Raw genomic sequence first — 15,215 nt, forward strand, 5'->3', positions numbered from 1 at the left:
TTTTAAGACATTGAATATTTTTGAATGAGAGTTACACAAGTAATATCAATCATAAAGTTGGATACATTTCAAAGAACTAGACACTGTTAACATTCTTTCCTTTTCCTCTGGTTCAATGCAGCTTTCATCTGTTACAGGATTAGAAAAAAGAAAGGTGACAGGTATTGAAAATTGAGTGAAGTATCCATTATTTCCCTGAACTTCATCTGCCACTGGCTGGCTTCAATGCTTTTGGTACCTGTCATCCTCACAGGATCTGTGACTCAGACACCTAATTCATGACTGTGACATTGTGGTCTAAGTTAGCACTTCTGATGTATCAGCTTTTAAGCCTCCTTCTGTCTTGTTGAGTATCTTAAATAAAATCCCACATGCCCCTGCCCAGAATCCATTGTCACTCTGAAAGTATTAGCTTTTATAATATCATGCCTTACCTAAATCAGAAAACAGTGGTAAATGCCCTTCCAGAATTTTCTTACCTAAACCATCTTTTGAATTACCATTATTTCCCCCCAAATAAAATTTGTCTTTTATTTAAACCCTTGTATCCACAGGGGGAAAAGGGAAAGAAAGGCAAAAAGGGCCCTAAAGGGGAGAAAGGAGAACAGGGTGCTCCTGGATTAGATGCACCCTGCCCGTTGGTATGTCTGACTCCTGGAACTGTCTCCAGATGTTTGTGTGAGGGGATCAGATGGGAGAAGAGCAAGCTGGAGGGATCCGTAACAGGAGGGTTACTGATTGGGGTCATTTAACACGGACTTCAAGATACCCAGAAACATTTATCACAGTTATCCTGATATGTTCCACATCTCATCTCTGGCCACTAGCTCTGCCTGGTTTCTTAACCCCCAAATATCACGGCACAACTGGAACCTGAATGTAAGATCCGAAAGGAACCGGCACTATTCCATACCCCTCCAAAGAGAGGCCACTGTTTTCAAACAAGCCCCTGTTGTAGGAATATGTCTCCCTCCATTTTACTTTGTCCAACTTCACTGGATGTTACTTTTCCCTTCAGAGTTGCTCCTCTCCCAGCCTTTTGTTGTTGTAGTTACTTCTTTCGCAGAATTTGTGCTTAAGTGATTTCTTGTGTTAGTAACATTATCAGTTAATCTTTACAAACAGGGATTCCGTGGCGTTAAGGGGGAAAAAGGGGAGCCAGGCCAGCCTGGCCTGGATGGGCTGGATGCCCCTTGCCAATTGGTACAGTATTTCTCTTTCCTACCACCCTGCATGCAGTTCCTTTATTACATGTTCATCTCTATCAGTGTAAAGTGGTGCATTCTGGGCAAGCTTTACATGATAAACACACTACATGCATGTGCATGAACAGGCTCCTTCTGCCACTCTGCAGAGTCAGAGGGCAAGCACGCGTTTCTATCAATGAATGCAAATTAATCTCCTGATGTTGTTCTCACAACTGACATGACCACCTTTTTTGTGTTCTTTGGAATATTAATTTTTTCCATAAATATTTAAAGATTACAGTAAAATTATATGAAAATATTTGATGCAAAGACACTGCTGGACCATAGCTTTTGGTTTTCCACCTAAGTTTGACTTTTTTTCTTTTTCTCTAAAACAAATAAAGGTATTTCTGCCTTTTTCGCTATATTTCTATCAGGCTGTAAATAAGGCCCAACCTACGGAATTCAGCTTCTGTTGTCAAGTGTTAACCAATTCAAGAGAATGCTTTAAGAGACCACAGAGAAGAGGACCAAACTTCTCTGAGCTTCTAAAGATGATAAGAGTCTGCAGCCCCAACCCTCTTCTTTGTCACATAACCTTTTCAATTTAATGGTCTCTCCTTTTGAAACTCACTTTCCTAAAGTAGACCAAACTCCCTTATCTCCATTGGCATGAACTCAAAATCCTCCTGATACTAAAATCTAAAATTCTGCTGGTTGAACCTTCTCCTTGTACCAATCTGGCATTACCAGTTTTTCCCAAATATTTTATGAAGCTTTTCAAAAGTGTTCTTTTTTTTTACATTTAAAATGAAAGTATATTCATATTTTCTGAGGTATAAATAAAAAATTTTTATGTTTGCATTGATGGTTATACTGGTCTGCATGTTCTTATATTATTCTTCAGGTATAAGCATGATTCTTTAAAGATAAATTTATATTTCTCTTTAAGAGATTGTATTCATATTTTTAAAAATTAAGCAGTCAGTGATTATAGTTAGAAAATCTCAATATGAAGTTCCTAGTTCTTTGTTTGCTTGGTATTGATGATAAATCATATTTTATGATTTTGTCGGGGGAAAAGTAGAAGCATGCCCTCTTGATGTACCAACTCTTCCTGCCTTATTTGTATCATTTGTATCTGAAGAATGCATACACTTTAAAATACATTTTGCCACACTTAGGAACCTCTTATTTTATTCAGAATTTGTTAACTTGTGAATAATTTAAATAGAGAAATCGATGAATGTTCTAGATAATATTTTATCATAAAAATATAGATAGGCTGCTTGTCTTCTAATTCAATTGAGTATGTTCTACTGTATTTACTTTCAATATAGAAAAGTGAAAAATACTGGCATGTGAAGAGCTACAAACTTCGGATAGAAATGGTTTATCATTGATTATTCATCATTATCATGAATTCAGCCATAGTCTAATAGTGACCAGGAAGATAAGTTATTTTGGTTTACTTAATAGAGATACCAGCGAGACCTGTTTTAATGAAATTGAGTATAGATTTATTATCTAAAAATATAGATACGAATAGAGCACTATGCTTTGTAAATTGCTTTTTCAAAATTAGGCATAACATTTTCTATACTTTATGTGTTTTCAAAATGTGTACTCACTCTGGAAAACATTTGAATTTTCTTTATTTTACCTAACACTGGGTAATATATTGGGAGTTGTTAATTAGTAAAAGATGCCCATGACCAAAGCCACTAATGGGTAGAAATTTATTTTTAAGCCTCTGAGCATGTGAATTATGAAGTTTAATCACTCTTATGGAGCCTGAGGAATTCTTTTTCTTCTCTTTAAAACAGGGGCCAGATGGCTTACCCATGCCTGGCTGTTGGCAAAAGGTAGGCTTTACTGAATAATTTCTCAAAAGAAGCACTCTCCCTTTCTCTTAACCTGGACTAGCCTTTTCCATTCCGAACAGACCTTTGGATGTGACATTGCGAAGAGTTGTTTGGATATTAAAAAGCAAAAGATTTCATCTCCAGAATAACTTTTGATCAGTATATTTACTGCTGATTTCTTCCTAAACTGATCAGCTAACGCAATTCTTAGCAAACATTGCAATTTGGAACCTTCCCTATCTAATCCTTTCTTTGGAATGGAAAGGGGCAGTGCACCCTGATAATGTTTTACTTGTCTCTCAAAATCTTTGTCTTCCTAATGTTTAAACCTATTCTCAATTGTGATTCTTCTTCTATTTATACTTACTTACACAGACAAACATGCTAATACATGGTAGAACCCTGTCAATATAGTCACAGAGCTGAGAAAGCAGAAAAACATAAGCATCATTTGTTTAATGATGTCTTGAGTTATGTAGGAGAAACTGAATTAAATTTAAGTGGTGTCCTTTATGAATCAGTTTATTCTAGCCTCTTCATATGACTGCCCATAGTCACTGTGTGTGTATTCAGTGAGGAATGGAGTTTATTTTTTATAGAGAACCTTCTATGTGCAAAGGCTGTATGATAAGCCTTTTCATATAGAGAATATCATTTCATTTAATCCATACAATGACCCCATAAAGTCTTATTACCCTCAGTGATGCAGATGAAGAAACAAATTCAGAGAGGTCAAGGACCTTCCAAGAGCACAGAACTAGTGTGTAACACAACTAGGAGAGGGAGAGAGAAACAATAGAAAGCAACAGTGAAACTGTAAGCAAGGAAGAGATCATCCGAATGAGCTGTGCTATTCAGAGAATACCAAACCTTTATGCAATAATGGTGAAGATCTAATTATAAAGGCTGTGCACATGCTACTGAAGGATAAAAGCATTCCAAGCATGTAAAAATGGGCTGAGAAAATGCACAAGATGCTTCAATCATTTTGAAATTTTTTTCTCCAGCACCTTGTGGCTTCTTCAGTAATTTTGGACAGGCATGCTTCATTAGCAACATTACAGCAAAACTATGTAGCAATGCAGAAAGATGGGAAACCTGACTCTCTTAGTTGCATCTTACCTTAGCAACTCCATGGTGAGAAAATCCTGAATAACTCACTCTCTTTCTTAATCAGTTTCACCTACTTGACCAGAGAAAGTAAAACCTCTCTCAGTAGCGTCATTTATTTAGTAGCTTCCCATACTCCGCTTTCAGCCTGTCAGATAATTAGCTTGATCACATACAGGGTCAAGTGGGTCTCATGAAAATGGACCTATCATCATACTCTTCTTCACCTGAGAAAACTATCCCTCCCCTATCATAACCCCCGTTCACAGAATTTTTAATACCATCTTGAGCTGGAATTACCACTTACTCTCTAACCTTTGCCCTGTAATCTAATAGTGTAATTTTTTAAACCAACCATTAGCACACTTCACATAGCGGAGATGCAGTAGGCTTGCTTTATCCAGCCTTCTGACACCACTCAGAACTTGGGTTCACAATCGTTCTTAGCCACCTCTGAATCGCTGCCTTTTTAAAGGGGTTTATACCCTTAAATGGCAACAAAGAACTCATCATCTTTTTGGTTCATGAAATGGCCAAAGCTGGTAGTAATATGAATACTATTAGAAAATCAGAAATTTTCCTTTTAAATACATATTTTTCCACAGAATAGACACTACATGCTACAGAAGATTAAAGATCTTATGAATCTAGCATCTTATATAAAGAATAAGAATTATGAAACTTTAGTATTGTTTACCACATCCACCCAACACAGACAAATGCAAATCATTCTGATCAACCTCTCCCACCCATCCCCAGAAAGGAAAGAAACAATTAGAAAATGAAAACGTTCTCAAATTTCTTATGTGGTCAACTTAGCTGTGATATAAAATAGTCAAATAAAAATTACTTTTAAAATTATATTTTTAAAATAAGGTCAGCGGATTGCTTTTAGTGAGTCCTATTTTGGGTGTTATCACCCTTTTGAACACTGCTGTGTTTATTAGGCTGTAGGGCACAGTGGCAAATGTTTACTTGACTTAAAATTCAAATTGTGGCAGTCATATAAATCACTGATTACCACCTCCTCTTGGTTATGCTCCTCTCAATGATTTATACATGCAAAACTATTTCATCTTTGTTTAAATTAGTTTTCTCTCTGTTTTCTAAATTTACCAACACAGGAAGAGTTAAGAGAGATAAGTGAGGGTTTGGAAACAGGAGTGCTTCCTATAGACACATTTTTTGGCATTGGCATGACAGGCAAGAATATTGAGTGAACTCCATCTCTGAAGATTAGAAAGCAGCCTCCAAAGCACACCTAGTAGAGCATCTATTTTCCTTGAATAGAGAAAAACAAATGTTGATAAATAAACTTAAAGATGACTCCATGCATTGTGGAGGGTGAATGAAGAGACCTCTGTTATTCTCCTTGTCTGTACATTCTACTTACTGATTTTTCTTTGAGTAAATGTCAAGGATGTCTCTAAGATTTGCTTTGTAAGTGTATATCTCAAAGACCTCTGTTCCTCAGACCTCTGACTTAATGCAGTTCTAGGAAAACCTTAGTAATTATGACTGCTATGAGAGAGAGGTGAGAAACCAGAAATCTGTGGTGCCTTAGGTTACAATGGAACCTGTAATACAGATTGAAGGCCTGAGAGCAGGCAGGTCTACCTTGCATAACATTCACAGTGGGCAAGGCTTGCAAAAGGAAGGAGGAACCAAGAACTGAAGAATAGAGGATTAGAGTCAGGTGTTGGTGAAGTAAACAACATTATCGAGGTCAGTCCTCAGCCCTTTCCACGGTTGTATTGTAATGCTTGCAGAAGATTATGTAGCTTACAAATACAGAATTAAATTTAATTGTCATACATATGTGATAAACATCCTAATTTTCTGCTTTCCCAGAACAGTTACTGAGCAAAACACTTACCCTAAAATTCTCAGTGGCAAAGGAAAAATGTGGAATGAACCTCAGATGGAAATTGCCGTGACATCTTGGAGTTTAGAAAGTAATATATAGCACACATATCAGATAATCAATTGGCTCATTGGTAGCCAGTCAGTTGGCTTATAGACTCTATTCAAGGTTCTACCAGTTTTCTTAAAATAAATATTATTTAAAATTTTAATTCAAGACTACTAATTCCATGTATTTATCTTTTTGTTGTCTTTTTCTGCAGTGATGAATCTAACCTTTCAAGCATGAAGTTGTGTATATAATGGTCCTCTTTTAATATTTATAGTTGAAAACTGAATTGCAGATTTTACAAGTCTGAGATATGTTTACATAGGGCTGCTTCTTCCTGCTGGCAATAGTATACATGTCCATTTTTACTCCACTTACATCTGAAATTGGGCAATTTGTGAAATCAGTGAGAAACCTGCAAAAAATATAGATCAGTATCTCTTTATCTTATGTGAAGATACGTATTTATATGGACAAATCAGTGGTAGATAATGATTGATTGTACTAGCTATTTTCCTTCTTCGGGCTTGCTAATTGCATGGACAAAAAGTGCCATGAAATAGTTTACATGAAATGGTGACCAAATATGGGCTCAAAGCTATGAAAATGTACTATACTGACTGATTTGAGAGTTGATTATCACATTCCTATTCACCTTTCGTGTTGGCGTTGACTCATACCTACACTACCCATTGAAATTGACTAAAAAAGCATGACTGTGCCAAACCTGCTTGCTGTGCAACTTCAGATGCTAGCATGCTGATCACAAGTCCTTTGATTACATCTGAGCTTTTATTCCTTTTGTCATCTCAAGGGGGTTACACCATGGCTTATTGCCAAAAAGAGATAAGGTGGTGGAGAGCACACACACAATTTGTCTTGTATTTTGAGGGAGTTGCAGTCCTGACTGCAGATCTTCAGCTTCCAGTATTGTGGGCTCACGTGGCCACTTTGGTTGAAATATGAAGGGGTTGAGCCTGTTGCTGCCGCCAGTTTTCCTTGGGCTGCCCTTGGCAGTGAAGACACGGGAAGAGGACCGATTCAGCCTCCAGCACTGTCTCTCGTGTGACCAAGTAGGAAAGAGGTTTACAAATGCAAACATGCAGAACCAGACTTAAAAAATATATATAAATAAACTGAATTTCAGCAAGTGTTAATATGGGTGCTTTTAAAAATGACAGAGGCACAGCGCTTCTTTTGGAATAGGAGATTCTTGGAATGGGAGCCCTTGTCCCTGAGGAAACAGGGATGTGCATCCACCAAAACTTGGGTTACTGAAGAAATAACATGTTCTGAGAAGGGATCAGCCAAAATCACCTTTCCTGATGATGTAGGAGAGCTTACTGGGACATCTGTGCCAAAGTTGTTGTGAGAGCTTTCCTTCCTCCAAAGATCCAACCCATGTCAAACATTTCCTACAAAGTTTGAGAAACAGAAAGGTATTTTTCATTCTTTTTAATGCTTTTTCCTTTTTCTTTCTTTAGTCCCAGGAATATTGAAAAAATATTCATTTCAGTTTTTGTCACATATGTTTTGAACAATTTTTTTAAGAAGACTTCAAATCATAATAATTTGGCTCCGATGGTCAAAATGACCTTTTACTAACTTCTCTTCTTGTTTTGGATAATTGGATAGAGTATAAAATAAGCTCCACTTTCAGTCTAATCATTGTAAAGCATGAAAGTTACACATTTTTAAGTATGTTTTGACTTTCTTTACATGATGAATGTAACGTACATGGAGATTATCAGTTAATATAAAGCCAAGATTTTGTCACATTTGATAATATTAATTTCTGTTTTTATGGTTTTAAGTTTTGTCTATATTTAGATTTCTTTCTTTTTAACATTTCTAAATGTTTGTCTTATCCTCATATCCACAGACCAAATCTAAGATCTCAGAAAGCTGTGAAATATAGTTGCCATAAAGAGAGTATTTTTCATCTACTTGCTCAAACTTTACCTAAACGTATTAGACGGAACATTTCTTTGCACAGTGAAGAGTTGGTAGCATGTTTTGAAATGGCTTATTCTAAGTGGAAGTGTTACATTAAAAGAAACATTATCAATGAGGAGTAGGCACCCTTTCAGCCCATTAGAGAATTTAATTTCTCTCCTGACTCGATGCCGTCTTCTGGGAAGATTTCTAGTTTCACGCATAGGTGTCACCACCAGAAGGGAAATTAACTAATCACTGGCTTATAGTTAAGATATAACCATAAGACAAGAAACCTAAAATCCTCATGATCTCATTTATGTTATGTAACCAAATGACGGTCATACAAAATGGCATCTTCTTTTTTTTTTCTATTAAATTTTTAAAGTTGAAAGATGTTTAAACTATTAGATCAGTCTAATTGGTAACATCTCTGGTAACATTCCACACCCCTAAGCCAGTTTAGCATTTTGAAAATAATGGAGGGCATTTTCTAACAATTTCTTGTATGGCATGGTGTTAGGATAAGGTATTGCTCAATGTCTGACACAATTTGTCTTAAATGGTTTGGAAAAATGAACTGAAGTGGGTGGAACGACATTCTCTTCAGGAAAACAAACTACAGTGTCCAGTGGCTGTATTTTTTCCCTTCTATCTTTTTTTCTGCTTCTCTAGTAGAAAGAGGTGGATTGAGATGGATCACTATTTAAAACTTGCACAGCTTCAGGAGATGATACCTCAACATCAAAAGAAAAACACTTTATGTACAAAAAATTTGTTTTGAAATACAGCCCTTCAAAGAATACTATTCTGTCCTGTGTGTATATTGAGTTTTTTCTCTATAACTGATTTCACAACATCGACTTATTTCATGATTAAATGAGGTTATAAACTTCCATTACATTTATTTCTTTGGGAAAAACAAAGGGATGATGATACTCCTCCTTGTTCAGTGGAATTGCTAGGTCTTAACCATAATGGATAATCTTTAACTTTCGGTTACTACAATGTTTTCAAGCATCCGTTTTGTCATCAATATAGAGAATTCTTAAATAATTTCTAAATGAATGAAAGAATTGTGTTTGTTGATATGTGTTGATAGATAATATACTTTCCTTAAAGATTTCTTTAATGTATGTTATTGGATAGAGGGTTGAGAAAATATACATGAAAGACACATTGGAAATAAGGCAAGGTCAGTTTCTATTTCTGATAAAACATTAAAAGATGGCAAATTGATATGTGTTTTAGATTTAAAATTGTTTTTCATGTATGTTGGTTGGTGCTAATGTATTTCTTTTCCTTTTTCTCTATGGACAATGCACCTACTATGGATAATTTTATTTCCCTGTTTAATAGCATTCCTAAATCATTAGTGTGTGATTTTATTTTTAAAGTTCATGAATTTGCTATAATTATGGTCCAATGACCAGGCTTTCTTAATGTAAAACAAAACAGTGTACCTATAGATGGATGATGTGTGTTTACTCGGATCATAGATCCTCCTCTTTCATAGTCATTTCATACATCATATGCCTTTATCTACTTTCATGTGTCTCATCTTTTTCATTCACTCATCTTTTAGTTTATATGATTTGATGAAACATGACAAAACTAGCATTAGAGAAGTCTGCACACACCTTATAGAGTACTTAGTGCACAAATATACCTAATTTTTTCTTTCAGTTTTTGTTTTTCATTAGTAAAAGCAGTCTTGGAGGACTTTTTTTTCTCATGTGATTTTATAAAGGACATTAGAATATCTTTAATTCCTACTAGAAGAAAGGTCTTGTTTTTAAATTTACATTCTGTGCATACGATGTTCTGATGGGACAGCAAGAACTTACACATCAAGTAGTTTATACTACATGTCCTTTGTCTATCTATCTATATAGACAGATATATATGCTAGTTTAGAAAACTGTCAAATCAGCATGTCAGTACCAATGGAAAAATTGTCTTTGATATGTTGTATTTTTATCACTTAGGAAATGTGCTTAATTTCCAAGGTTTATTTTTTTTTAATGTTACTATCAAAGCATGAACACTTAACATAATTTGTTATCCTTTCTTTCCCCACTATATATTGTCTTACCCAGAATTGGGCTATACTTTGGTGGTATTTTAACATCTTCTAATAAGTGATCATAAGCAACATACAGATGCTAATATTTGAAATCTTGTTTTTTCTTATTTCCTAATAATCAAATTATATTAATATTTCGCACTTCAAAAAAATAGGATTTTCTAATTTGTAAAAACAAAAGCTCCTGCTCTCTCTTGGAAGTTAAGTCCTTAGGAACCCTATCTTTCTAAAAATAAGTAAGAACAATCTGACTATTATTGTGATTCTGGCTATTAAAATCATACATCCCTAGTGGAATTAACAAGCTTGACCAATTATGATTATGCTAAATTGTTTTAGACTAGAAGGACTGTCAGTCCCTACTTCTTCCCATTTTTATTGGGATATCTATGTTGGCTAGATTTGTTGCCAACATAAAGTTGACACATCAGGACACTCCTCTAACTTAAATTTTTAGTGGAGTTTGGTTTTTGCTAACCCCATACTAATAACCACTTTAATGACTTTTTTCATTTCAAAATATTTAAATGTATAAAATTGCCTGTGCTGCTTATTGAAAGAACTGTCCTTTTGGGAATAGGAATATTTTTTTCAGCCTAAACAGTTATGCGTGATTTATTAACAACAAAGAAAGTACCACATTTCTCAAAATGTAGTTGATATTCTCACCTATCTCAGAAATATTAATGAATTGGATTCACAAAAGAATGTCTTACATACTGTTGACATTTATGTGAGTATTCTTTATACTGTTGTAAATGTTTCATTCAACTTAATAACATTTTTAAAAGATGTATGTATCTGATTTTTCTTTAGAAAATATTATATTTTTATTTGTATTTTTTACATTTTAAAGTTCATCTCTATGTGCAGCTATTTTTATATTGCCAAAAACTCACATAAATACAAAATAAGTGAAATATGCAAAAAAAATATTTTGGCAAGCATTACACTGCATATTTTTTTAAATGTTTGTGGGCCAGTCTCATATAATTGATTATTCTAAGAATGTGTTGTGTCTTATCACTGTAAATATGGCACAAACCTGTTTATCTTAGTAGTGTAAATAATTGAAAGATTGAATTCTCCCTGTTCAATTTTTACTTTAATTTCATTGTACTTTCTCCAGCTGACATTACTGTATCAAAAGATGCATAAGATTTTTGATTTGCGGTTTGGAGATAATTGCATTGTGTTCAGTTTCCAATTTGTTTTTATTTGCTTTTTAAATTTGTTTTCAGGGTTCCTAGTTTGTGAGAAGTTGATCTTCAGAATTATTTTTACACTATTTATGACTTATTTTCATAATGTAAAAAGTGTGTAATTATTACAATATTAATCCAAACAATGATAATGAATTGTATTGTTATAAAGCTTTATTGATGTTCATGAAAACCTTGGCCTCTTTTCTTTGATTTAAACATTATTCATAAAGAATTTTATTCTACTCTTCTACAATATTGTAACCCCATCATTTAACCTGGTGCACATACCTAGCTATAGGGATTTTCTAAAACTAGAACTTTCTGGTTTTTGATTTTGTTTTTGTTTTTTGAGATGGAGTCTCGCTATGTCACCCAGGCTGGAGTGCAGTGGACCGATCTCGGCTCACTTCAAGCTCCGCCTCCTGAGTTCAAGCGATTCTCCTGCCTCAGCCTCCTGAGTAGCTGGGACTACACATGCCCACCGCCATACCTGGCTAATTTTTGTATTTTTAGTAGAGACGAGGTTTCACCATGTTGGTCAGGCTGGTCCCAAACTCCTGACCTCATGATCCACCTGCCTCAGCCTCCCAAAGTCCTAGGATTACAGGCGTGCGCCACCGCACCCGGCCTCCCCTCCTAATTTTCCTCCACTATTTCCCGTCTTGGTGAATTAAGTTACCTTACATTTAGTTACCTTACCATCCTCCCATCAAATTGGTCATCAGTATATGATTAGATTGTAGCGCATAAGAGTCACTTAATAAGTATTTAATGGGCTGGGTGCGGTGGCTCACGTCTATAATCCCAGCACTTTGGGAGGCTGAGGCGGGTGGATCATGAGGTCAGGAGATCAAGACCATCCTGGACAACATGGTGAAACCCGTCTCTACCGAAAATACAAAAAATTAGCCGGGCATGGTGGCAGGCACCTGTAATCCCAGCTACTCAAGAGGCTGAGGCAGAAGAATTGCTTGAACCAGGGAGGTGGAGGTTGCAGTGAGCCCAGATCGTGCGCTGTACTCCAGCCTAGGGGATAGAGCAAGACTCACTCTCAAAAAATAAAAAAATTATATATATATATAGTTTTATATATATATATATATAACTATATATATATATATAATAAAAATTATATATATAGTATTTAATGAATAAATGCCTCCAAAGATACCAATTATTTACAAGTCCCAAATAAAAGACTACTTCCCAATGCTCACCTTTTATTTTTGCTTTTGTAATTGAAAGATAAAATTGTGTGTATTTATTGTGCAAAATACGATGTTTTGAAGTGTATATACACTGTGGAATGGCTAGATCTAGCGCTCATCTTTGTTGACCTTGCCAGCAGCATCAGATGCAGTTGACCACTGCCACCCTCTTCAGTGCTCATTTTAGTTCTCAAGTCTTTATGTTCTTGTCATTTAATCCTACTTTTCTGTCTTATTTTCCTTTGCCAGCTCTTCCTTCTCTACCTGATCATTAAATGATGATTCTCAGGGCTCCGACTTTCATTCTCTCTTCTGCTTTTGCTCTTCTTAGCCATGCATTCCGTCTCTCCAGAAGAGCTCATTCACTCTCACAAAGACCACATTTGTGTCTTCATCAGACTTCCTTCTGACTTTCAGACCAACTGATAAAGGCATGTCCACCTGGATGTCCCATAGGTGCTTATCATCTTCCGCTTCACCCCTGGTTTTCTTACAGACTTCCATATCATAATGAATGGTGCCACCTTCCCCACCTGCCATCCAGGCAAACAAGGTGGAGGCCTCAGAATCATTTTGGACACTACACACCTCCATCACCCACCCATCCCCTCACACGCACAGCATCTAATTCATCACCAAGTTCCTCCAATTCTGCCTCCTAAATCTCTGTCAGATCTACCCCTTCTCTCCATCCCCATCCCACGGCCTCAGTTTAGACTTTCCTCATTTCTCTCTTAAACTTTTGGAGAAACCTAACTGACCTCTCTGCAACTATTAACTATCTCATACCCTCTATCACTCTGAGAATGATGATTCAAAGAAAGCAAATATGGCTTTATTTATAAATTCATCCTTTTATTTCATTTCCCGTAAGATTTAAGACAAATTAAAAGAACATTTATAAAGAACACTATTGCCAGGCACAGTGGCTCACTCCTGTAATTCCGGCAATTTGGGAGGCTGAGGCAGGCAGGTTGCTTGAGCCCAGAAATTTGAGACCAGCCCAAGCAACATGGCAAAACCCTGTCTCTACAAAAAAAAGTGCAAAAAGAAATTATGCAGTCATTCTTGTACACACCTGTAGTCCCAGCTACTTGGGAGGCTGAGGCAGGACAATCACTTGAGTCTGGGTGATCAAGGCTGTAGTGAGCCAAGATGGCGCCACTGCACTCCAACCTGGGTGACAGAGGGATACCCTGTTTCACAAAAACAAACAAAAAAACCTTTTAAAATACATAAATTAGTTTAAAAATAAGAACCTGGAAAAACATATGTAAACATAGTTCAAGACCACAAGGAAAGTTATAATGAAAAGAAAGAAAATATAAAACTCCATAGTATCATTCAATGAAACAACCAGCATGGCTCTGAGCTTCCTGGTGTTCATAGCAAAAGAAAAATCAGTAACACACTTGTATCATCCATAAGGTGACAAGGCACAGGTTCCTCAAAATAACCAAAGCTAATTGAAAATATATATATATATATGTTTAAAGTATATATATTTATATAAATATATAAATATATAAATATAAATATATAAATTTATATAAATATATACTTTATAATTTGATTTCTATAAATATATATTAAATATAAATATATATATATTTTTTTAGATGGAGTCTCACTCTGTTGCCCAGGCTAGAGTGCAGTGGTGTGATCTCGGCTCACTGCAACCTCTACCTCCTGGGTTCAAGCAATTCTCCTGCCTCTGCCTCCCGAGTAGCTGGCATTACAGGTGCGTGCCTCCATGCCTGACTGATTTTTTGTATTTTTAGTAGAGACAGGGTTTTACCATGTTGGTCAGGCTGGTCTTGAACTCCTGACATCAAGTGATCCGCCCACTTCAGCTTCCCAAAGTGCTGGGATTGGCCGGGCGCGGTGGCTCAAGCCTGTAATCCCAGCACTTTGGGAGGCCGAGACGGGCGGATCACGAGGCCAGGAGATCAAGACCATCCTGGCTAACACAGTGAAACCCCGTCTCTACTAAAAAAATACAAAAAACTAGCCGGGCGAGGTGGCGGGCGCCTATAGTCCCAGCTACTCGGGAGGCTGAGGCAGGAGAATGACGTAAACCCGGGAGGCGGAGCTTGCAGTGAGCTGAGATCCGGCCACTGTACTCCAGCCTGGGCGACAGAGTGAGACTCTGTCTCAAAAAAAAAAAAAAAAAAAAAAAAAAAAAGTGCTGGGATTATAGGCCCGAGCCACCACACCTGGCCTGAATTTTTTTTTTTTTTTTTTTTTTTTTTTGAGACGAAGTCTTGCTCTGTTCCCAGACTAGAGTGTTCGGTGGTATGATCTCGACTCACTGCAACCTCCGACTCCCTGGTTGAAGCGATTCTTCTGCCTCAGCCTCCCAAGTAGCTGGGATTACAGGCACACACCATCATGCCTAGCTAATTTTTAGTAGAGACAGGGTTTCACCATGTTGGCCAAGATGGTCTCCATCTTCTGACCTCATGATCCGCCCGCCTCACCCTCCCAAAGTTCTGGGATTACAGGCCTGAGCCATCACACCCGGACTGAAAATATTTTTTATGTGAGATATCTTATAAAGAACACTTCTACAATAACTACATCAGCAGATTTTGATAGTGTTTCTCAATGTAAGCCAAGCACGTGTATGTCTTAGCTTATTTTTCTGTTGCCAGAAAGGAGTACTTAAGGCTTGGTAATTTATAAAGAAAAGAGGTTTATTTGTTTC

The 15,215-nt window shown here is 36.4% G+C and overlaps 1 protein-coding gene and 2 long non-coding RNA genes across 18 annotated transcripts in view; 1 reads left to right on the forward strand and 2 right to left on the reverse strand.

Moving 5' to 3' along the window:
- Positions 1 to 11,058, forward strand: part of LOC105486272 (collagen type XXV alpha 1 chain) — a 507,117-nt gene extending 496,059 nt beyond the window's left edge. For 10 of the 15 annotated variants that reach the window (XM_071093205.1, XM_071093207.1, XM_071093213.1 and 7 more), the window contains 2 exons: positions 555 to 641; positions 2,528 to 3,007. In XM_071093205.1, coding sequence (XP_070949306.1) covers positions 555 to 641; positions 2,528 to 2,590 — 150 coding nt within the window. In that variant the 3' untranslated portion in view covers positions 2,591 to 3,007. The other 5 variants (XM_011749078.2, XM_071093210.1, XM_071093206.1 and 2 more) reach the window with 3 other exon arrangements.
- LOC105486271 (uncharacterized) overlaps positions 1 to 15,215 on the reverse strand; it is an 84,899-nt gene that overhangs the window by 28,942 nt on the left and 40,742 nt on the right. The window lies entirely within an intron of this gene.
- The window catches only part of LOC139362351 (uncharacterized), a 33,316-nt gene continuing 31,488 nt past the window's right edge, over positions 13,388 to 15,215 (reverse strand). The window contains exon 3 of the long non-coding RNA XR_011621112.1: positions 13,388 to 13,704. This is a non-coding gene — a long non-coding RNA (uncharacterized lncRNA). The remainder of the gene's footprint in view (positions 13,705 to 15,215) is intronic.

The sequence above is a fragment of the Macaca nemestrina genome, chromosome 3, assembly GCF_043159975.1.
Source record: "Macaca nemestrina isolate mMacNem1 chromosome 3, mMacNem.hap1, whole genome shotgun sequence".
In the NCBI taxonomy this organism is placed as follows: Eukaryota; Metazoa; Chordata; class Mammalia; order Primates; family Cercopithecidae; genus Macaca; species Macaca nemestrina.